The sequence below is a fragment of the Marmota flaviventris genome, chromosome 11 (genome assembly GCF_047511675.1).
Source record: "Marmota flaviventris isolate mMarFla1 chromosome 11, mMarFla1.hap1, whole genome shotgun sequence".
NCBI lineage: Eukaryota > Metazoa > Chordata > Mammalia > Rodentia > Sciuridae > Marmota > Marmota flaviventris.
In genome coordinates, this window is record NC_092508.1 from 43518026 (window position 1) to 43543134 (window position 25109).

The window sequence follows — 25109 nt, forward strand, 5'->3', positions numbered from 1 at the left end:
AACCAAAATCACTTATGTTGCACTTTATACTTAAATTTAAAAGATTTTGCATTACGCTTATTGGCACAATTAGAAATACACTTTCAAATACCAAGACTTTGAACAGATATGCAAAAACAAGTACTGCATAATAGGAATGTATTTTTTTTTAACAGATACTATCAAACTGCCCTTAAAATAAATGATCTAATTTATAATTCTACCAGCAATGCAAGAGGTCTTATTTCCCACCTCTTTGGGATTACTTAAGATCTGAAAATCTTACAGGGGAAAAATTGGCATCGTCATCAGTTTTAATAAAATATTCTCAATCTGCACTACACATGAATTACCTATTTTGTAATGAATATACATATACTAATATTTTTCCAGCTTAATTACTCTCTTATACATCACTTTTTCTAATTAAAAAATAAAATGTTCAAAGGAAAGGTAATCTAACAATGCCCCTTCATCCCCCTTCCTTTGGCCCTTCCCAAGTATCCTTCACTAAGAAAGAACATATACTTCAAGGATTTACAGGAATTAAGCATGGCCTGCTTGACAGAGAAGATGCGAGCATTATTAAGAAAAAAAAAAACTCATGCAGGTTAATCAAAGCTTCTGAATGTTATAACTTAGTTTGTGAGTTTGCTATAATGTTTCTTCCAATCCATGTTGTTTTTCTGGAAGAATGTATTTTAAATTAAAACTCTAAAATTAACCTCACAAAAGTATGTCAAATAGATTGAATTAGAACAAGGATGGATATGAGGTTACACATTTTAAATCTGATGCCATCAGATATGTGGAGATACATGTGAGAACACAGATTGGATTAAAAGCTGAGGTATTATCCACACAAAGATGAGAGTCTAAGCTGAAAAAAAGGGATGTGCTGTTTAGAATTTAGATATGTGGTAAAGGAGCAAAAAGGCCTCAGCCTCTATCCAGTGAGGAGCCAAGAAAGCAGACATAACAACTTTTTTCTCCCCGAGTCCCCCAAGTTTCTAGGGATTGAACTCATGGACGTTTTACCACTGAGCTATATCCCCAGTCCTTTTTTAAATTTTTATTTTGAGACAAGATCTTGCTAAATTGTTTAGGGACTTGCTAAGTTGTTGGGGCTGGTTGAACTTTCGATCCTGCTGCCTGTTTCCTGCATCAGTGGAATCACAAGTCGATAACACTGTGAAGGGCCACAATAACTTTTTTAAAAATGAAAACAGCCAAGCAACATTTTTTTAAGGATAGAATGAATGGTGGTAACAAAATTAAATGAGACACCTGCAGGGAAAACTGAGCAAAGATCACTACACTATTCTATATGATACTAAGATGTTAGTTATATAATTTTAACTTAAATCAGATTAAAGGTGTGTGAAGGAAATGGTACAGTCTAGAGTTCACATCAGTTCAAAGAGTTTGTGGAAAAAAGATAATTAGATAACCTGCTTACATTCTGACACCTTCCACAGTATAAATAAAATTAATATAATATAAAGTCAGAACCAAGGTAAGAATAACTTGCTCCAGTTATATGAACAATGAAATTGCTATGGTTAAGTACTGAATTCACTTCAACCTTATTTATCAGCAAGGCAAAAAGGTAAACAACACAGATCATGTAATTTGAGATGTCTAATAAATTTTCAAGGGAAACTTTTTCTGGAAACTAAAAACAAAAGTTCTCATGTATGAGCCTGAAATTCAAAGGCCAATGTCCTTGACAGGTATTACAATAAATGAAGAAATTTTATTCTCATTTAGTGAATAAACTCTTATATAACTTTTAATATATGTCAAACATTGTTCTAAGTCTTTTACAAGATGGTAACTCATTCATTTTCACATGGTTCTTTCTGTTAATAACACTACAAAATCTGACAGAGTCCTGAGAGAGAGCTGGTGTTCCAGGTGGACTGCTAATTGAGGCTGAGCATTAGAAAAGATAACAGGATCAAATGGAAGCTTACCTCCAGAATAAGAGATACGTTTGTCACATAAAGGCAAAATGAAAGGAATCAAAAGAAGAAAGCTACATTTGGAAACAAGACCATTCAAGAAATAGAAATTTAAACCAAATTAAAAGGTTTCCTGACAACCTTGAGACCAGTGCTCTTCACATTTAAGACAGCTGGCATTCACTCTTGAACGAAATCCTTGATTGAAAGCTTTGAGGATTATCATATACCTGAATTACTCCTGACTAGCTCTTTTGGTGGGACATAACATATTCTCCATTCATGAACTTCCCCTTGATATATGGTAAACAAGGTTATCTTACTGGCACAATTCTCCCAAGGCATCTGAGCCTGAGAATTCCCTCCATAGACTGACTTTCTCTTTTTTGAGAAGGAAGAGGAAGAACAGGACAGCACGTTAGACAAAATAGTGTTTTCAAAGTTAGCACTATGAGATGATTTCTTATTAAAAGACAATGAAACTAGAAACTTTTGGGAAACAAACCAAAAAAATGGTTCAATGTCCTGACAAAGGAAAATAAAGGACACTAAAGTCACTGAAGAGGGACAGAACCGAAGATATATTTTTAATAGTAGTTCCCATCCTGCAGTCTTTAAGGATAACTTTTAAAGCTAGCTGCATTTTACATTTCTCTGAAGTTTGGGCACATGTATTTAAACTCTTATTACATGCCTGATAAATCTGATGTTAAAAATAAAATTGAATCCCAGATGAGATTAAGCACACCTATTTTAGTCTTTAAAACATAAGAGAGCTGCAAATTTAACAAAAGTCTAGTCTTTTTACAAAGGAATTTGAGCCATCTAACCCAACACATTAAATAATGTATCTAAGGGCATAAGACTCCTTTGTGGCACAAAAACATTATCACTGAATATTCCACAAATTTTAGCCATCACCAAGTGCTTTTTTGTTTGTTGGTTGGTTTTTAACATTTTCAGCCTGGGAAAACAACTTCAACCAGGAATGTTTTAGGGAGGTGTCAACTTCAATTACAGGAAACATTAAACAGGCCTGAGACTGAAATTATAAGAATCACACTTTCAGTTTGATTTAAGGTACTCTGGGGGCTGGAAACAGTAAAAGAAGTAAAAAGGGAGGCAAGACCAGTACATATTCTGTCAGGTTAAAGTAAAAAAAAAATAGTAGGATACAAAGAAAGCAAACAAGTAAACGTTTACCCTCTGGGGTCTCAATTTATATTACATGATAAAGGTATTCAGGAAACTGCTTCTCATATTAAGAAAAATTAATTCATTAAATCGCTGCTATAAACATAAAAGATGAGTCAATATCCTATCACAATTAAATCACAAAACCTATTTAGATTTTTCACTGGTAAGTGTTTTACGTCACATTTCATCTTGGCTATTCAACTATTTAAAAAAAAAAAAAAAAAAAAAAAGGAAAAGAAAAAGAAAAATCTGTCCATCCCATGAAGAGACCAGACAGGACAAAGTTGGTCCACAGTGCAAACAGGTGGTCTGTGCTGCATGCCTCATCTTCTCCGCCACGTGACCCTATTCCTTCTAATCTCATTTCTGAAACATTATTTCCGGTGGCCCAGATGGCTCTACAAATGCCTGAAGGAGTCGCCCCAGAAGTATTAAGAACACTGCCACATCTGGCTTACAGTAGGATGGTAGAGACCAAAGGAGGGCAGGCAGGGTGGAAATTCGAGCCTGGAAAAGCGACGAGTCAGGAAGGTACAGGCTCTGCTCAACACACGACTCTTGAATGTCACTCCGTGGAGATATTCGTGTGGCATCACCCACGAAGGGCTGGGCGGGCGGCCAGGTGGTGCAGCCGCGAGCCAGCTCGGGCGCCAAGCACGCGGCAGCGGCCTCTCGGGGCTGGGTGCAAGCCAGGCCAGCCACTCCGGACCCAATGCGTATCCACCGGCGCGACCCGCGCCGGGGGCGGGGAAGGGAAGTGGGAGCCGGGCATAGGGGCGCGGGCGGGGAAGACGCGGGCGGGGCCGGGCCTAATCACATGGCGCAGACGACGCAGGGCCGACCGGCATCTCTTTTCTTTCTCTTTCTCGAACCTCTGCCCCCATCCCACCCGACCGCAGCACCCACCCCCGCCCCCGGGCCCGAGCCCAGAGCGGGAGGAGGCCTCCTCAGTCTCGCGGAGACACTCACTTTTCGCCCGCGGCCACCAGCTCTTTGCCCTCGCTGTTGCCGAACGAGTCCGTCTCCCCGGGGCTGTCCTTGGGGCCAGCCGCTGGCGGGGCTGCGGGCGGCGACGCCCCGGACTGCGGCTGCGTGCCCCCCTTGCCCAGCTCCTGCAAGATCTCCGAAGGTGAGCTGGACAGGCGCCCCGCGAAGGGCCCCAAGGGCCGACCGCCCCCACCCCACCACGGGTGGAGTCGCGCAGCGGTCGCCGGGCCCGCGGCCGGCCAGCGCCCGCCCCGGGGGTGCCGGCACAGGGTGGCTAGGGGCTGAGCCCGCCTCAGAGCCGCGCTGACAGCGGCCGGCGGTCGGAGGAGTAGATCCCGCAGCATCGCCGAGCCTCGCAGTCGCATCATGCCTCTGGGTCCGTAAGCGGCCGCTCGACAAGGATGCTCCGGGCGTGGGCGGCCGCTTTCCTACTGGAACGCGGTCTACCGCTGGGCAGCAAGAAGACAGACGGAGAAAGGTCAGCGACGTGGGTGTGGTTTCGGCTATGGCTCCTGCAGCTGGAGACGCTGTAGCTGCTCAGGAGGATACTAGTGGACGCTTCTCCTCACACCGCCAAGGGCTCCGCACTGAGGCTGACGCGCAGGGGAGGGCCGGAGACATTCCGCGCTCACCCACCCGAGGGCGGGAGGACACCGGAGACCCGCCCCCCTCTCCTGCTCCGATTGGCTCAAACCTTCGACCTCTCTTCTCATTGGTGATAGACGCAGTCAAATTTCTCCCGGCTCCCGGTGCGCAGAAAGTCGGGCGGGGACTGACGGGGGGCGGAGCCTAACGGGGGGCGGGGGGGGGCGACAGGGAGAGGAATCAAACTGACGTGTGAGGCTGGGGATTCAGGCCCAGGGTAGCTCCTTACCTCGTGGGTCCCGGGGCTACCGGCCTGCTGACTGAGGGCTTAGAAGGTCTCATCATTTATGAAGCGGGTGGATTCCTTCTGGAATCTGGAGCCTCTAGCTGTTGTGAAGACCAGTGGGCACAAGCCCCTGAAGCCAAGCGCTTGGCGGTCAGCAGGTTGGCAGAGGCTGGCCTCTGGCGGGGCCGTGGAAGTTCGGCTGGTACTGCTGGCCCCTACCTATACGATCCCGGCGTGAAGTGACTCCCAGGGCCCCTGTCCTGTGAAGGCCCCAGACCAGCTTCATCCCTCTCCTAAATTTGCTTGAAACTTTCCATGGTTGGCTGCTACCCAGATGTGAAGTGTTTTGGAAAAAATGAGCAAAATCCTTTCAGCTATGCGACTTAAGCCATTTAGAAAGTTAGGGTGTGTGGGTAGGGTAAAAAGAGGGAGAAATTAGGGCTGAAGTTGTGGCTCGGTGGTAGAGCACTTGCCTAGCATGTGTGAGGCACTGTGGTCCATCCTCAGCAGCACATATAAATAAACGAATAAAATAAAGGTCCATTAACATCTAAAAATAAATAAATAAAGAGGGAGAATTCCCAGAATACAACGCTTTTCCTATTAAAGAATATTTTTCTAAAAAAAGTGCATATCACTACTTCAAAAATATTTTGAACAGCAATGATTCCATTAACGCTAATTTACTTGAAAGTAAAATTGTAGATATTTCACTATTTTAAAATTTGCTTTGTTTTAAAATACAAGCATCCAAATGCTGGTTCTAAACCTTTCAATCCAGTATCACTTTATCCACTTATTCTTTGGGAACTGTGGCAAAGGAGCCAAGGATCATATAATCTCTGAACCTACACATACGCTTCACTCCAGAATTAAAAAGAAACTGTTTTTAGACAATTGCCTGAAACGATTAGATTTAAATGTATAGATCCCCAATGGTTAATAAGAATAATTTTTATATATTTGGAAAGGGTCATATGTTAGGTACATTAACTGATTACCAGATTTAGTAATCTATTGAATCTTGGAATTTTGCACTAGATAGTTACTAGGGAACCTCTGTGTACCTACACATTCTGTGACCTTTGGCATATGGTAGCCTTGCCATGTTTAAGTCTTTTTTTTCCAATGTTCTTTAACATGGACAGAGTGATCATGTGTAAAATATTTAATCACATTTTTTAAAAGAAGTGCAGTTAAGATACTTGCAAATTATTTTGGATGGCTTTTATTACAGCTTAATGTTACTTGTCATAAAAACATTGATTAATCAAAGTAATGATATATTCAATAAAAGGAACATCAACATCAATGTCTTGCAAACCTTAATGTTCCCCAATCTCTTAGATACCACTAGTTACCCATTTTGACCACCTTTTTCTCAAGCACATCCAATCTGACGAATCCAGTTATGTTTTTCTCCAATTTTTCTTAGTTTGTCTAGTTTTTCTATGAATTTTTTCCTGATGTTTAATGGTTTAAAAGCTTTATAGTATACTTACCAAATATAGAAAGTTTACCTTGTAATAGAAGATGTTTTCTAGAATTTCTGCTTTTAAGGATTAGCTAGTGAGAAAAGACAGATGTTACTTCTAACATTTAGAAGAACTAAGAATTTGCAAAAGCCAATGAAAAGGTTACAGAGAGCAAATTGAAACTATTATAAATAGAATAAATATGACTCAATACTTTGATTTGATTCTTTTCTTCATCTTTATAACTTTGCATTTAATGATATTTTAGTCATAACATTTGAAGCATGAGCTGGAGTTTCAATTATGTTTAATTTAATTGTATCATTATATAAAACATTCTATCATTACCAAAGCATTTTATCCACAAAAATAAGCGGCCAACTTGTTTACAGTTGAAGAAGATTAACATGTGGCTTGGTTGTCAGGGTTGCTCTTAGACTTCCTCTTTGTTACTGCTAAGTGCAGCTACCCTGCAAAGAATGGGTTATGGCCCCATAGCCATTGTGATGTAATCAACCATCAAAAGGAAAAATTACAATTTGTGAACTTTGTTTCTATTCCAACTTGAGAATGGTTCCTGAGTTCTATGTTCCTGAGCTTCTATATTCTTTTAAAGATTACACAAGGAAGGCCAGTGTTTCAAGAACATAATATAACCTCTATATGCACTTCAGATATTTCCCTTCACAAAAAAACTGAAAAATTATTATTTGTTGACCTAGAGATAAACAGAAAGTAATTTTCCTTTGACTAATGGCTTAAAAGAATTGTCTAAGCCTTTTTTGTTTTTGTTTGAAATTCTTCTATGTGAAGAGTAGATTCAGGAAACCTCTGAATAAGCTTCTGCTACTACACTTCCCTTTCTTCTGCTGGGTTCCTGCTTTAACTGACCAACTTGGACCTTGCTGATAAACCCAGCCAAACATAATATATTTTTCCAATACTGAATTTAGAACCATATTCAGGCAAATATGATAAATCCCTCCTCTATTAAAACGTGGATAAGATTGAAACTTATAAGCCTTATAAGGTTGTGAGGATCAAATGAGCAGCAGCAATGGCATTCTGGGTTAGTTATTAAAATTATCATCATGTGAGTGAATAAATTTTGCTGTGCAATGTGATCAGTTGTCATGACCATTACTGAAAAGCTAAAATGGGAATTGTTTTAAACCATCTCGTCACAAAATATCACTTAAGGAGTAGCTAGTACCCTGAAATCAGATCATTTATTTAGTCATTTTTAGAAAACCAACCAATAATTTCCAAAGTTTCTTAAAATAGGGATTACTATAAAGATAAACTTAAGGAAAGCTGGGCTCAGTGCCCAAGGTACCAGTTATTTACAAATAACTAAAAAAGAAGTACTCTAGGGGTGGGACTGAGGCTCAGTGGTAGAGTGCTTGCGGCACTGGGTTTGATCCTCAGCACCACATTAAAATAAAATAAAGATATTGTGTCCACATACAACTAAAAAATATATGTTTAAAAAAGTCTTAAAATTATATATAAAAAAAGAAGTACTATAAAGAAGGAAGCATCACTGGGAGGTGATAATAAAAAAGCAGGTTTTGATTGTACATTTCATATACAAATATCCTAACAGAGCAATTAAATTCAAAAATCTGATTTTTAGCCTTTTCATTAGATTTCTCAAATCTGTTATCTATGTTAATGAAATTAAATATGTTTATTGTGATATCACACAAAAATGACAAGATTTTCATCAAATTTGAGCAGCATATTTGGATGATCTGGCTTAAAATACTATATGAAATTCTCCTTAGGGTACCCTGATGGCTGGAATGGGTAGAGTGGAAATAAGTCACTTTTCTTCATGCAGAGCATTTCAGTTAGGTGAATTTGTAAGCTGATGCTGTTTTTTCTTAGACTTAACCATAATGATGGGACCTCTAGATATTTATTGATTTTTCAAAGTGATTTTAATTCTTTTTGTTCTGTGGACTCATAGAAAGGTCAACTAGTCAACTTAAGCCAACCACTACAGTACACTCCTCTAGTTCCAATTATTCTGGAGGCTGAGGCTGGAGGATTGCAAGCTCAAGGCCAACTTTGGCAACCTAGCAAGACCCTATTGCAAAATAAAACATAAGGAAAGGACAGGGGATATAGCTCAGTGGTATATCACCCTATGTCCTATTCTCAGCACTGCGAAAGAAAATAAAAATCAACTAAACTGCATCCCAGAAATAAGAAGTTTTACTTGTATATTAACAAATTCTTTAAACTTTGATTTCATAAAAAGTCCAAAAATTAGACAAATTGATATTTGCTTGACAGGAAAACAACCTCTGAAGTAGATTGTATTATTGTTCCCAAATATTTTTGTCCCTCCCACTGGCAGGAGTTTACCTCCACACCTTATTCAATAGCAAGCTTGACCTTGATTTGTTCAATGAAATGTGAAAGTAGTGGACCATGGCTGAACAGAAACTGTGAGTCATCACTTGGCTCTGTCATGTTTTTTCCTTTGGGACAAGAATGGTGTATCTCACAGAGCTGATGATACTTTACCTCGGACCCAGAATGATGGGTCACAACTGAAGATAACTATGATTGACAAATATAAGGAAAAGAGATAACCTTGGTTTAAGTCATTTAGATTTGAGAGTTATTGCCGTAGCGTGATTTAGCTTATATTGACTGATTTATTATCTAATTTGAATGAAAAAGATGAGGCAACCAGGAAACCAATATGGATTATGAAGAATATATGAGAATGCTTAAAGATAAGTGGTAGATTTACAGAGCAATTGAAACTAGAACCATTGAATAAGACTGCCTGTCAGAATAGCGTTCTCGTTTAGAGACAATTAAAACTAGTGTCCAAAAAAGAGATATTTGATTGATATCTCAATATGCCATATGTATTTAGGCATTTTATGTGGAGAAAATTAACATGGTCTGAAATATGAGTCCCAGTCTACAGCAATACCACCTTCAGTGCACCTGATCTCGTCTGAAATATGAGCCCCATATCAATTATGTTACGGTCAATTTTAGGTTATGAAATCTAATGTTGGTTCAACCTCTGAAACTTACCACATTTTCTAAGCCCTGGAAAAATAAATGAGCCAGAACTTTTATCTATTTATGCTCATCCACTGGTAAGATCATATTACCAATTCAGAAACAAATTACCAAACACCTTGGGAAATCATTATTTATGGAGCTAAATTCAAAAATCAGAGTTCACAATGCATTTTGATGTACCACGGTAAAAAGGAATCAATATTGGTCCTCTAGAAATCACTGGTTCTTTCAAATTATATCTTCACTTTTTAAGCATCTGACATTTACAATAAGCATCTGGTTCCCTCTGTCCAATTCCATGACACAAAAAAACAACTCTACAAAATCTAAGGATTGATTTGTTACTAAGCTACTTCTTATAGAGATAACTTTATTAATATGCACCCTAGATAGTATAACAAGCAGTGTGATATTTTAAATTCTCTGCAGAAAGTGTTTATTAATAGGAAAATGCACTTAAATAACATAGCTTTCCAAATAACAGAGTAACATACATAATTTAAAATTAACGATTCCCACCTATTAAAGTTGTTAAGTCATAAGAACAATACTGAACAAAATAAGTTACAGATGGATGGATGGAGAAGGTTACATATATGTGTATGTGTATATATATATATATATATATATATATATACACACACACACACACACATATATATATATATATATATATTACTGTGATTATAAAATTTTAAAATATGCAATACAATTTATTATTTATGGATTCATACATATGTGGTTTAAAAGTTTAAAATGTGCGAATGAATAATGCACATCAAATACAGTATAGTGCCTGTTAGCTCTAGGCATATATAATTGGGAATGGGATTAAAGAGTCATACACAAAAAGCATTAACTGCACCTGCAATGTTTGATTTATTAAAATAAATTTTTTGATGAAGCAAATATGGGATATATGATTTGCTATATATTCTCTCCTTTCTTCTGTTTGAAATATTTTGTGATTAAAAAGAAAATAAGCTTCATTTCAATTTTGAAAGCCAGTCCTGCTCTCTAACAATTATTGTAAGTGTAGAAAATATTAAAAATCCAATGCAAAGTTTTTAATGGCTCTTTTTAAGCTTTATTTAATTTGCTTAACCAATGCTGGATGATACAATTAGTAAGTAATAGGGCTACCTCATAAAAATTTTCCAAGAGGACAATCCACAGACATTATCCTTGAACTAAAGATTTTACAAAAGATACAGAAATGGCTTATATTTAACTGAAAACCTTATGGAGCACATTGTTTTGTTCTTGGCTATCTTGAACATAAATACAAAAGCAATTCCTTGACTAATAAAATATGAATTTAAAATCCTTCCTTCCTTTGAGATTAAAGAAGCTGTTTATCACATTCCTGTTAGGCACAGGTGTCAATTGCTAAGTTTTATGGCTAGAGAAATTATAATAAGGTCACACCACTAATTAATAATAGAGTTGATAAAGATATACCTGGGAGCTCAATCTAGCCCTTGCCCTCATTTTTTTAACCATCAGAGCTAGGCCTCACCAGACATGTTTATATGTGCAAAAACAACCAAGGGCTCTTTATGGTATGATATTTAAAAACTCATTTTTTTAGGAGTAATTTCCCCAAATGTGGGACTGGATACATAAACTGAGAAAAGTTTGGGTATAATATATTAAAGAAGAATGAGGCTACAGTAAATTGGAGTTTGAACGCTGTGTCCAAAACGTGCAATAACTAATCCACTCCAGCCGATTTTACCTGAAAATGCAGGCATAATTAGCTAGACCTTTGTATTCTTCAAAATAATCCAGAAATATGAATTTTAAAACTAAGTTAAATTATTTGACTATTAAATGTAAACAACTTAATTATTTTTAACACTATACCAGTCACAACATTTGTGAGAATAATTAGACTCATGTGCCACCATATTTTCAGCTCTGCCTTTACTAACTGTATGATAGCAACATATGAGATTTGACCTTTCTCTCCCAGTGCTTAATCTATCATTAGTCCTGGCCGGTCATGAAAAACCTCATTCCCCTTAAAACTCTACTGCCATCTTGCTACCAGGATGGGAGGCAGCCTTACAGCAAACTCAACACACCAAGGCCAACCAAATGGACAAATGGAAAAAATGTGGAAATTCTTAAGCTACTGACTTAACCAATTCTGCTGGCTGCCTTCCTTTGGGACATCTTGATATGCATGAAACATTTTCTTGTTATTTAAATAATTTTGAGTGTAGATTTCTATAAAGACATCCTAACTGATTCAAAGCCACACCACAGAAACTTCTTTGTGTGTGTCTATCTTTTTGGGGGTCTAAATACAATTCATTACATATTCATTCTCTCTCTCTCTCTGTCTCTCTCTCTCTGTCTCTCTCTCTCTCTCTCTCAATTACATATCTTTGTTTTATTCTATTTTTAATTACATGACTCCTCAATTATTTGGGGGACCATGTGGGACAGCTAGCCTTGCATCATTTACAAATAGAAATGGAATTGGAAGTACAGTAAACATTCAGAAGCCTGCCCTAAACTTTCAGTTTGGACCCTGAATGACATTTCTATAACTTCACATTTGCTTCCCTCCTCTACCAACAACAACAACAAAAAAATATTGAGTTGTATTGAGACAATCTACTTTTCTGCTAAACTAGATCTTATGAAACAGAAGCATTAAATAATCTACTCAACATTTCAGTGATTTGCTTTAAAAGTACCACATGACTCTATTGCTTCTGCGTCCACCATTGGCCCCTTACCTTTCCCATCAGACATTTTGACCATGCAGTTGGCTTGATAATGCAAATATAAGGCGTTCATGAAGTCCAAAAATTCAGAATGTTTCAAATTTGAGTATATTTAATATAAGCTGTTAGCTTTTGACACATCTACCATAATTTTGACCACGAAAAGCCATATAATCGAGGCACTGAATTGCAACATAGGAGTTTATTAACTGGAAAATAAAAGAAATGTATTAGAACAAAAGGAACTTTTACAATTTAAAAAAAAATAGTTGTAGATGGACATAATACCTTTGTTTTGTTTGTTTATGTGGTGCTAAGGATGTAACCCAGTGCTTCACACATGCGAGGCAAACGCTCTATCACTGAGCTACAACCCCAGCTTCGAACTTTCACAGTTTCATTTGAATTTTGAATAAATTCCTTATCTCCTGCATGGCATAAAAAGGAGGAAATATATTAAAATTTCAAACTACAAAAGAACTTTAAGGACACCTAGTTTGTCTACCTGTGCCAATCACCTGGTAGGACCTAAAACTCCATAGATAAATAGTATAGTGTTGAGGATTGAAGAGGTAGATAAGACACAGATATATAAACTCCTAATTAAAATGCTGCATTCTGGATATTGTAATATTACATATATATGTATATTCAATATATAAAATGATAAAGTAATAAATTCTATCAGATAAATTAAGGAATATTCCAGAAAGGGAGTGACATTTGCTAGGTATAAATCATGATATATAAGAATGAAAAGGACACTTGTTTCAAGAGCAAACAAACATGCCTGTAATTCCAGCAACTCAGGAGGCTGAGGCAGGAGAATTGAAAGTTCAAGGCCAGCCTCAGCAACTTAGCCAGACACTGTCTCAAAATAAAAAATAAAAAGGGATAGGGATGTGGCTCAATGGTTAAGCATCTATGGGTTCAATCTCCAGTACCAAAAAAAAAAAAAAGAAAAGAAAAGAAAGCAAACGAGTGAATTTAAATGTGTTCAGGGAATTATGAGTAACCTGACAGATTATTCATTATGTATTTCTAGTCTCCTCCTGTGTAAGACTGCTTGTTTCTGCTCCCTTGAAATTGGACGTACCCATGCAACTTTCCTTGGCCCAGGAAATGTCATCATAAGCTTTAAAAGCCAACATACAATTGTCTACTCTGTCTTTCCCTCAGCTACTATAAGTGTCAACATCTAAAGTTAGTGGTTGCTGTCTCTGCCTGGGTATCTGGGTGTAAAGAAATTAATTTTTATCATTTTAAGTTTCTGCAGTTGTGAGGTTGTTGTCACAGCAAAATTTACAGTACCCTGACTGATCTATCTACTGTAAGTGGAAGGTAGGAGAAAAAGAATTCAATCAGAGAGTAGCCAGTCCTCTTAGCAGCATATAAAATGGTCTTTGCATAAAATGGCTGTTTACCAAAAGTGTGTGCCCAAAATATTTGAATCAGCAAATTCAAGTAAATATATTTTATGCTTTTTCTACTGAAAGCCATTTCTGACCAGCTGTTATTTCCACAACTAATTCCAAAGTTGACAAATGTAATTTTAAAAAAAGTCTTCATAATTTATTCTTTATGTATTCTTACAGTAGCAAAGTCACTGAACTCTGTGTTCTAGATGGAGAAAAAAGAAAAGAACTCAGAGGCATCTGCAGCATTGGGAGGTATTGTTAGTATTGAGCACCAATGCTATTACTGCACTGCAAGTCATGATACAATTTGGAGTGGGGTGAGCTTGGATTTAATTTCAGCAGAGAATACTGCCTTTCCAAAGTATTGCCTTCATGGATTTTTTTTACCTCCCAGCCAACACTGATTGTATTTGAACAGGCTTTTCTAAAAATAATGTCTTAACCCAAGAGAGTAACTGAAATAGCAAGAGCTTTGCATCTTGTGAGAGGCAAAAAACAGGAGACATTTGTGTTGATTAGTTCCTAAGGGGAGGAGTTGAAGAGATAATGCATCCAGGGTAGGTGAGTTCATGGAGGCTGAGAGGAAACAAGAGGAAGGAAAAGATCTCGATGTGAAGGATGAAGGCCAAGGACCTATTAAACCGATTGTTATGCAGTGATCAGGAAAGGGTTAATAAATGTGTTTGCAACAAAAAAGTTCATGGTCCTGGCTACTCATCTGAGAGGTACTGAATATAGCCACATATAATTGAAGCCATTATGAGATTTTGCTCTTAAAAACCTCTCTCATCATTGTTGAGTGTGAGAAAGACCTATTTTCACAGTTACCAGGAACACCAAAGAAAGAAGATCAAAGAAAGGTAGAGATTCTAGAGACGAACCTTATCTCCTTTCTGACTGGAATTTTTCCTCAGTAATTGGTGAGGTAGGCAAAGGGAAGTTCCTTAATTGTGTGCACTTGCCACAATATGCCCAAATGTCAAGAGGAAAATCAGGCTCTTGTACAATGAGAAATCAAATAATAGATTTATAGTGCAATTCTAAATAGTAAGTTTATTGCTTTAAGTTGAATAATATAGAGAATTCTCTCAAAATTTTTCTGAACTGGGAGTTAGAAGACTGGAGTTCTAGCTCCAGCTTACCATTACTTAATTTGTTGACCTAAGCAAATCCTTCAACCTGTCAGCACCCCAGTTCCCATGTCTATAAAATGGAAATGTGGCCTGGAGGAACTCAAAGGTGCTGTGCTGGGTCCCAGTTGTGATTCTGAGCAATGGTTACATGGATTGTGGCTTTTATCTGGAGATCATCAGATACTTATTAATGAAATCTCATGTCAATTCTTTTTCCGACAGATATCATGGGAATTGCAGGTGACACATTGGAAATACCAAATAAGGTTAAAGAATGTCTTAAATGCAGTGACTAGACAAAAGCAATATAGCAGTTTTGCAAGAGCAATAAATACACTTTTAGGCTAATAATCAAAGATAATGTTAAGGGTCAGTAGAGAAAGGGCAAAGGGATATACAGCCAAAGGGCCCAGTGTCATCAAGAACCTCAGGGCCCGGGTAGGTACAATGGTATCTATTGTAGGTATAGTATCAATAGGTTGGTAAAACTTCAGTCTCGGTGGCTTTTCCCCCAGTGGTAGGTGTTCTCAGAATATAAAGGCAATTATAACTGAGGGGAATTCATGCGCCATGCAGCTGGCTGGCACTCATGCTCATGTCAGGCATTGAGTGTGCACGTGCTCAATGTAATTAGAGACGGCTGTGAGCTCTGAAGAGCCCTGGCAATCAGACTTCTCCCAACTGTTTCCAGGATAATGTTTTGGTGCAAACCTTAGTGTGTGCTTTCAGAGAGTCATTAGAGAAAAGAGATAACCTCAAGTAAACAGAAAGCAGGTGGACTGGCACCAACAGTGTGGCAAAAATAGTTTACAAGTCAATTACTAGAAGGCTGGGGTTTCGCTCGCTCGCTCTCCCTCTCTCTCTCTCTCTCTCTCTCTCTCTCTCTACTTTTTAAGGAGACTGGGATCTAGGCTTTACTTATCTCTAAATAATAAAATTATTTCACTCCTAGCAACCATTTCCTGGAAAACAACCTGACAAAAAGATCAAAACTGTGAAAATAGGTCTTTCACACTTTCAACAATGATAAGAGAGGTTTTAAGAGCAAAAGCTCATAATAGCTTCAATCATACGTGGCTATATCCAGACCTCTCAGATGAACAGCCAGGATCATGAACTTTCTTGCTGAAAAAAAAAACATGTATTAACCCTTTCCTGATTACTGTATTCTGGATATGAACATCTACTACCCACAGAATTTTACAACCAAATTATCACTGAGATTTTACTAGGTCTACAGTATGTCCCCTCATTTACTGCACAATAAATACAAGGAATTGCACTCATTTTCTTGCTTCTCCTTGAGTTACTCAGGGATAACCATCTCAAAAGGCCTCAGTTTCCTTGCTTATAAAGTGAAAATAATAGTACATACTCCTCAGAGCTATCATGAGAATTAAATGAAGTAATACGTGTACAGTGTTCATACCATGTTCAGAGACAGGCACAACCAGAAACGCAACAGATGTTATCTCCTTGTTCATTGCAATCCATCTCTATCCAGGAACCAGAGTGATCCTTCTTACACATAAATCGGATCATGTTCCCCTTCAGCTTAAAACCCTTAATGGCTTCCCATTACACTTAGGATAAAATTAAAAATTCATAATATTCCCTACAAGGCCTTGCTGGCTCTGCCTAAATTTTGCTTCCACCTTCAACAAGTTTCCCACAGAATTCTGTTCTTCAGCTACAAATGACTTCTCTCAGATCTTCAGATATGCCAAATCTGTCTCATGGCTCCTGCAGGGCAGTAGCAGAGAGAAGATTTGCAGGGCTTTCTCTCTTATAATATGCATCAAGCCCATCCTGTCTTAGATATGAATGATTAATATTTGATAAACCTTATATAAAAATGCTATGCAAAACAGCTTTTAACCCATCATTTCTCCAATTACTCCTCTAAGGCCCTCCTTAATTGTCCTTTTGGGAGAAACGACATTGTTTCTACATATGACATTTGTTGTGCTTGAAACTCATGTTTCCTCTTTGCTTCTGACACAATATTACTCTCAGGTCTCAGCTTAAATGTCACCTTTTCTCACAGCACCCTGTCCTTTTATTTCAAGCATGTGACTATTTCTTCCCCACAGGGCTGTAATTTATAAGTGGCTGCATCTCTCAGTGCTGCACTCTGGCATACAGAAGGCAGGCAGAAAACGTTTGTTGCTAGAGCACAAGATTTACTGACGAATAAAGTTCAACTGAATATATATAGCAAAAATTCTGCCCACCACATGAGAAACTGGTGAACATTATCCCAGCCAATCTGACAAGTTTGATGGTGGTAGGGAAGGGAGGGTGTGTCTTAAACCAACATCCAGAAGCAAAAGAGGGGGGAAAAAAGACTATGCCTTTGTATCCCATCCCTTTTCTAGGCTCTCTGTAATCCACTTCTCTGATCCGCTGCATGTCAGTATACCCAGATAGGTCAGGAGCAAAACTCAAGTTTACATAGAAAGATTTGAAAAAGGGGAAATGAATGAGGGAACATACTATGAACAGAAGAAGTAAAACACAAGCAGAGCCTGGGAGCATTTAGTCTCCTGGACTCTCAGCAGAAACGTTCCTTCCAGGCATATCCCTGTACCACCCATCTATTCTGTCACGCAGGCCTTTGGACTGTTTTCCAATTGGCTACACTGCCAACTTTAGTTTCCTCTCCTGGTGGTACATCTGCATTGGTCTCTGAAAGGAAGTATGAATGTTCTTTTCTGTGGGGAGGCTAGGTTTGCTCTCATTTGTCAGTTGCCACAGTGCTCACTCTGTAGCCCCCTCTTAACTATTTAGGGAGCTTTTACTAGGAAGCTCTGTCTTTCCTGCTTCCTTCTATGAATATTTATGGAAGTCTTTACATGCCAGGCACTATGCTAGGTGCACCCCTCTAGGTTCTCTACTTTTGTGAACTACCTAGATTGAGAGTTTCTGGTCCACTTTGAGCCTTCCTTGCTGTCTGGCTTCAATTTTTTCTTGAAGTTTCCTCTACTCAGTTGGGTCTCTCCTTCTCTTTTAGAATATCTCTGTTCAGAAATCCATAATTTCTACTTGCATGTGTAAAGTTACTGGTAGGAGAGTTCTTGGAGAGAGTTCATATGTGTTTAAATGTAAAGCTGGAAATGTAGCTCAGTAGTAGAATGCTTGCCTGGCGTGTGCAAAGCCCTGGGTTCCATCCCTAACATGGGGATGGGGGGCATGGCAAAACAAAAAAGTATATTCAAAATTTTGAGAACAAAGTGGCATCTGCTTTGTCGGTGGCCTGTTGTGCTTTATGTTTATTCAGAATTTCTATCCTTCTGTTAGTCAAGATTGCCATATGATCAGGTCTTTTTCTCCAGAATTCTATTGTATATCTTGCCTCCTAAATAAGATAAACAGAATAAGAACAGTCACAGTGCCAAATACCTATTTTTATACTCCCCTAGTTCATCTGCATTCTTCCCTCTCCCCACCACCTCCTGCTTCCACTTTCTCTGGCAATTTTTTCCCTCTACATTAAAAACAGATTTCTGAGAATTTTATGGAAATACTTTAAACATGATAACTGTGAATCTAAGAAACCATCTTCCAGGCTTTTTAAGTTTGTCTTAAGAACAGAGTTGGGGACTTCATCACCATGTAGAAGTGTCCTTGTCTGTAGCACAAACCACATAAGATCTACCAGCTCTACATTATAGGTGAGTCCTACCCTGTGCGGATGGTCCAGATCCCCCTTTCATTTCTAAGACTCACCTGGGATTCTCTTCTTCTGCAATTCATAGAAATGACCCAGTTCCATCCTAATCTTGTAAAATCAAGCAAACTATGCCCAGAAGGTGATGAGGAGGAGAAATTAGACTGTATATACTACAGTTTTATTTAGTCAGCAAAGAATCCAGGAAGCTACCAAAGCTTCAACACCCACCTTTTATAAATTTTAGCATAACCCTTCATCTTGTAGGGTCTTTAGTAGGGAGAGAAAGATACCAAGAAAGCCCTTTTAAAATCCTTGGATCTAGATGTACAATATATAATCTAAAAAAGTACAGGATCATAGAATAGTAAAGTGGGAAGGAGAGATCTGGTCTGTTCCACTTCCTCATTTACTTGTCAATCTCCTCTGCAACATTCCTCAAAACTGGCATCAGCCATGATTTTGAATAGATGTGATATATATATATATATATATATATATATATATATATATATATATATATATATATACACACACACATACACACACACACACATCATTTATACATATATATGTGCAATAAACTTAATTTTTCAAGTCCTAATCAGTGTTTCTCAAAGGGTATTCTGCCAACAGCCTGCATTATAAGAATTACCTGGATTGCTCCTGAAGGGTCCCTGGACTTTACCTTAAATAGACAGAATTCTCAGGCCTGGGGGTGCAATACAAGACTGCATACCCAGGTGTTTCTTATACCTACTACTGTCTGAGACTCTGCCTTCTACCAGGGACCAGCAGGGCAGTGAGTAGACAGAACCCCTCCCCATATTGACCAGGGCAGGAGAAGGCCTTCTTATGTCTTCGGAAGATCAGTCTATGCTTGCAGGCATTTTTACAGGAATGTGGTAAAACAGCTGCTACAAACCTGCCCCCGACAGTTTTTTTCCACATCACATTCAAATCGGCCAAGAGTATTACTGAAGTTGGCAGAGGCATAGGTTTCTGCTTCCTGATGAAAATGAGGAAAAAGAAGCCCCTCCCTGGACCAGGGAGAAGGAAAACGAGCAGAATATTAATACTGCACTTGGTCCTGGAGAAATTATGTTTCAGACCCTCTGGCAGTATATCTAGGCAACCACACTAGGGGAAAAGGCCTGAACATTAATGAAAATCTGGAGAAACTCATTTATTTGGAAACATAAGTAAATAATTCTAGGCCATGGGGAGCATGGTTGGTTCAAAGATTAAAAACATGAAAGTAGAAAGATGGTCCAGAACATAGGAATTTAAAAAGGAAAAAGTGAAAGGGATTCAGATATAATTTAAGCTACAATAAAGGGAGTCTTAGTAGAAACTTAACCATTTGAACCAAGCAGACAGCATAGTTTTAGAATGAAGAGGGTTGTGCAATGTTTAGGCAGCCTGTGAAGCTCTCCCTGTGAAAGAGTTCATGGTGAGCATTCCAGAAAACCACGGAGACGCTGAGCTCACTGCACAAGAGTCGGCTGTGTTGGAAATGCAAGAGCCAGAAACGACACATACCTACAAAATGACCAAAAACTAACCAAGGCAGGACAGAGAAGCCCATTCTTCTTTCTTCTACAGGGGAAAAAATATCAAACTACACCTCTCCTGACCTCCTTTTCCCTCCTCTCCCCCAAGAAAGAGCTTTAGACTGGGGATCAGAAAACTTAGATTCTGATTTTGGCTCTGCTGCTACCTATGAAGTTTTAAATGGACAAACCTAACATTCAAGTCTGGATTTTTCACCTATATAACAGGGTGTCTTGATTGAGGTAGAACTTTACATCTTGTGAAAATTTCCCGCTTTTGCTCACTACAAGCGAATATTTTTTTTTAAACCTAAACTGTTTCTTTGTTTTAGGGGGGAAATCCTCCAGAATGGATTCTTTTAGTTATACAAATGTGAGAGAAGCACCATTAACCTAAACAAGGGCTGCTCCAGTCTGGTAATAAAAATGGCTGATTGGATGGTTCTAAGCCAGACTTCTATCACCAAGTGTGTATATATATGCCGCAGTCTGGCTGGGCACAAATAACCGAGCAGCCACGAAGCACTTGTAGGTTCAAAACAGCAACTCTTTATTGCCGAATTCCACCAGCACTCCACACGCTCCCGGGAACTCTTTCCCATTCCCCAGGGCTCCGGGCTTCAGGCTCCGTGTGTGCGCACACTCCGAGAACTCCATGGGAACTCCAAAGTAGCAGTCGAGCCACCCTATTGCCGGCAGAAAAGGTCAAATATACAATTGAATACACAGCTTAACATAACCATCATCATCTCAGTGGCTCACTGGCATCACCTCTCAACCACTCCCTTTTGGCAATATGCCATGAGTCATCCCGACTCAGCTGTGGCCCTCAAAACATATATATACACACATATATAAAACAGGAGATAGAACACACCTGAGAACTGCTATTTCTCATTACTGTTGGGACAAGTTTTTGCTTAAAGGTGATGGAGTGGAGAAGGGAAGTCTAATGTGAGATGCTGGGTGAAAGCAGAGGGCTCTGGGACTCAAATGGATTGCAGAGGGGAGCCTCTTGCCTTGTGAAGCTCTGAGGGAAATGGCAGCTTTGGCTGAACTAGGAGTGGACATCTTCAGCATGAATAACAGACTTACCCTTCACAGTAGGGGCAGAAGCTTCTATAGGGAAGCTTCCAATGCAGTGGACATTGGCCAGAGGGAATCCAAGTAAAAGAAAGACTGGATTTGTCTCCTCATGGGAGGTACCCTCAGTGGCTCTCAGGAATAACAGGAGACTCTTTCCAAGTCCCAAGTGGGTGGGAGTGGTGTGTGAAGCACTCCTGTCCCACAGGAATTGTATTTGGGATGTTTGAGGTAGACACAGTGGGGCCTCAGCAGCACTGTTCAATGTGAGTTCCTGGCCCACTGAACAGCTAACCAGTCATGAGCAGTTCAGAGTCCCTAGATGGGATGGTTTTTTTCACCTTTCCTGCCTTTGGGAATCAGAGAGACCACTGTACAAATCCTGTCATTCTCCTATTGAAAGGGTAAAGTCTCTAAGCTGCAAAGCCTGTGTTAAAATGTAAAGGACCAGGTATTGTTAAGTTTCTAAGCTACACTCAAAGCCTGAAATTCCTGTAGCTGTTAGGACAATTCCCGGGACTGCCCATTAGATAATCCCCCCTGACCACTTAGTTGTTTAACAACTTGGACCCAGTGCAGTTCAGCACGTAGGCACCTCAGGGCCTAAACCAATCAGTTTGAATGTATATCCTGCTTTAGGACTGACCTATCACCCCCGCCCAACCTGTTCCCGCCAATGAATGTGCTAATCATGTTTGAGAGTTGTTGTGACCTGTTCCCGCCAATGAATGTGCTAATCATGTTTGAGAGTTGTTGTTTGATTTTCCCGCGCCTCATGATGATTTGCTCTGATGTATGCAAAGCCCCAGCCCTCCCCAAAAAGTGTACTTAAGCACTGCTTAACCCCTGCTGGGGGCTCTTGGCCGCTCTCCCTTCTTGAGTGAGCCCGGAGCCCCAGCGCGCTGGATCCTCAATAAACCCCCTTTTGCTGTTGCATGAGTCGGTCTCTTGGTGGTCTCTTCCGCCTCTTCCGCCTCTTCCGCCGTCGTTCGCCGGTCCCTTACACTATCATCATATGATTGGCAATATCTAAATTTAAATAATTCCTACTCTCTTCTAAAGTTCTCTTAGTTTCTACCTTGTTATTTTTCTTCCTATCACGGTCCATTTAAAAGTGAACAAAATGACCTATTTGCACAGCTCTCTTCCTCATCAGAGGGCAGAGGCTTATCTTATGGAAGTCTCTATCCCATCTTTACTCAAAATAGGTCCTCAGTACATAGACTCAGGTCTTAGAGATCTGGGTTTATATTTTAGTACTATGCTACTGACCCCTTTAAGACTCAGTTTCTTTACCCAAAAATGTTGACAATAATGTTTATGGCATGACTTGATTTAATAATTAAATGAAATAATGGCCATCATATGCCTGGCATACTATAAATTGATAATGATCACAAGTTATTACTAGTAACCAGAGTTTGTTGTGTTTAATATGGCTCAGAGGGAGAATCACTAAGGAACGTGGCTATGGCATTAGAAGAAATAAATGAATGCTTTTCAACTTATCCACCACTTCAAGAGCCTTCTATGTGTTAGTCACTGAGCTCAAAATCTGGAGATAGAGAGAGAAATAGCTAAATAGTCTGTACATTCAGGAACTCACAGTAGAGTGAGTTTATTTCCCTAAATTGGCATCTAACCAGCACATGGTTCATTAAGGAAGAAATATAATTGACTTTCTTATCAACACAACTAACAATTTATCGACCTGCAGTCTACCAGATCAGCATCATTATGTACCAAATGTCCAATGTTTAAGATGGATGCCAATTTTAATCTTTATTTGGGGAATAAACTAGTAATGCTGCCAAAAATATATTGATACTCTCAAAGCTCTGCCCTGACCTTTAATCCACTCAAAGCTTCCGTAGATATTGTACACTTAATTTTTAAATAAATTGTTTTAAAAATTATTCTCCATATGATTTTCTTGATAATTGTACTCTTTGAGCATTATTTAATAAAATGGTACTGCTGGCATTCATGAGACTTCTACACATTTATCTTATCTAAAAGAAAACAAAAGGACTTTACTCCCCCAATGAAACTGTTTATGGCTCCTGAAACTTTGATTTATTCACCATAAACTAACCATGCATTCTCTTATGATGATATGTAGTCCTTATTATCACCAGTATCTTAAAAGCATTCAATACCAGGATTGTGAAAATTAGTAAAATTAATTCAAGTTGTTTTGTTAAAAAAAAAAAAAAAACTATGGCAAACAACTAATTTTTAAAAAATAAATATCTTAAAATTTTATCATGGGATATGAAACATAGTACTCATCCCAATATTCCTTATATATTATTCTTATAAAAATGATCTTTTGCTCATGAGACAGACTGTGATTCCAACTTTATTCAGATGAAATTCTGAAGTTGTACTACCTTCCAAAAGGAAGGGTTTCCTTTAGGGCTGCTGTCACAATATTAGAAAGATCAATGTCAAATTGCCAAACTATTTCTCTATTAAGCTGCCATCCCCCCAAAAAGGCTTTATTTTCAGAAAAACTTTCCATTATTTTAGTCTGGATTTCTGACTCATGATGAGATAGTGGGCTGGAACTAGTATGAGAATGCTGAGGGAGGAAGTTCATGTCTGCCTTCTTCCACACATGCACTGTGTTCCTAAACCAAGATATGGTCACTAGAGGTCTAAGGCCATGCAACTCCTTTGAATGCAGGGCAATGGGCATACTGAACTTCCCACAGAAGAGGCTCTAACTGGCTTTAAAAAGGTTGGCTAATAGGGGTTGGGGTTGTGGCTCAGTGGGAGAGCATTCACTTAGCTGGCATGGGTTCAATCCTCAGCACCACATAAAAATAAAGTATTGTGTACACCTACAACTAAAACATATTTTTTTTTAAAAAAGTCAATAGTTCTCAGCAGAATTGTTGCACTCATTTGGAAATGCATGGGAAGCATAGTGACAGCATAGGAACTGGGCAGGTGGGTTGAGGATGGGAAATGCTACTGGAATTCAAAGGGTGAGACAAGAGATGCTAAAATTTCTTGCTATGTATAATATCATTTCAAAAAAACAAAGAACTGTCCAACCCTACAGTCACTTATATCCCCTTTTTTTGAGAAATGTATTTTGCCCCAATAGGAGTAAGGGGAACCTGGACTGGGTTTGTTGGAAGAGAAGGCTCTACAAAGATATAGTAGAACTTATCTTATTCTGGTGGGTTTGGGCAAGCATACTATTAGGAGATACTCCAGGCAATGCAAAGACTTGGTCTGTTTCATTTCTTCCTATTCTTTAGGAAGACAATGTTGGCAGACCTTCAAATGATATATTTGAAGGACACCAAAAGACCCATGGCATATGTGGAAATCTCCACTACAAGACTCATTTCTATTATTAAAATGTTGTATTTAAAAAGTTAAAATGCAATGAATTACCTAAAAGGCTAAAGCCACAACATACCATAGCATGAATTAGTTTACCAGATTAGCTATCTGTCACTTTGGCAACTGGACTCTAGATCAGTTTAAATATATTATAACAGCAGTTAAAATAGATTATAAGCAACTGATTTTGATATGATCATAATAAAAGAAGGAACTGGAAGAAGATTGGGTGCCAACATGAGACATCAAAGCAGAAGAAATGACCTACACAACCTTGCCCATATTCTACTCATATTGTCATTGGTACAAGTTTTCTAAAAAGAAATATTTCAAGGTCAAAATAACCTCATCCTTCTGAAGCAAGAAATATTATCTTTTGTATCTGCTGAGTTTCATTATGCTTTGCCTAATGAACACTCAATAAATCTTGACAGTTAAGGTCTCACAAAAATACTATATCTTAGGTTGGCTTGCCAGAAAACTATCAGATTCTAGGTTCAATAAAATACATACCACACAATGGTTTGTTTTGTGTTTTAAGTTCACAGTACAGTTTTTATGAACATGAGCACACAAGTTGCTTTCTTTTGGCATGAGGAAAGCTTTCAGGTGCTTCACAGGAAATTG

At 38.7% G+C, this 25109-nt stretch overlaps 1 protein-coding gene across 3 annotated transcripts in view; it reads right to left on the minus strand.

Annotated features, from left to right (window-relative positions):
* Gls (glutaminase) overlaps nt 1-4719 on the minus strand; it is a 77276-nt gene extending 72557 nt beyond the window's left edge. For all 3 annotated transcript variants that reach the window (XM_027924979.3, XM_027924980.3, XM_071618974.1), the window contains exon 1: nt 4110-4719. In XM_027924979.3, the coding sequence (XP_027780780.1) occupies nt 4110-4495 (386 nt within the window). In that variant the 5' untranslated portion in view covers nt 4496-4719. The remainder of the gene's footprint in view (nt 1-4109) is intronic.
* Nucleotides 4720-25109: the final 20390 nt, after the last annotated feature.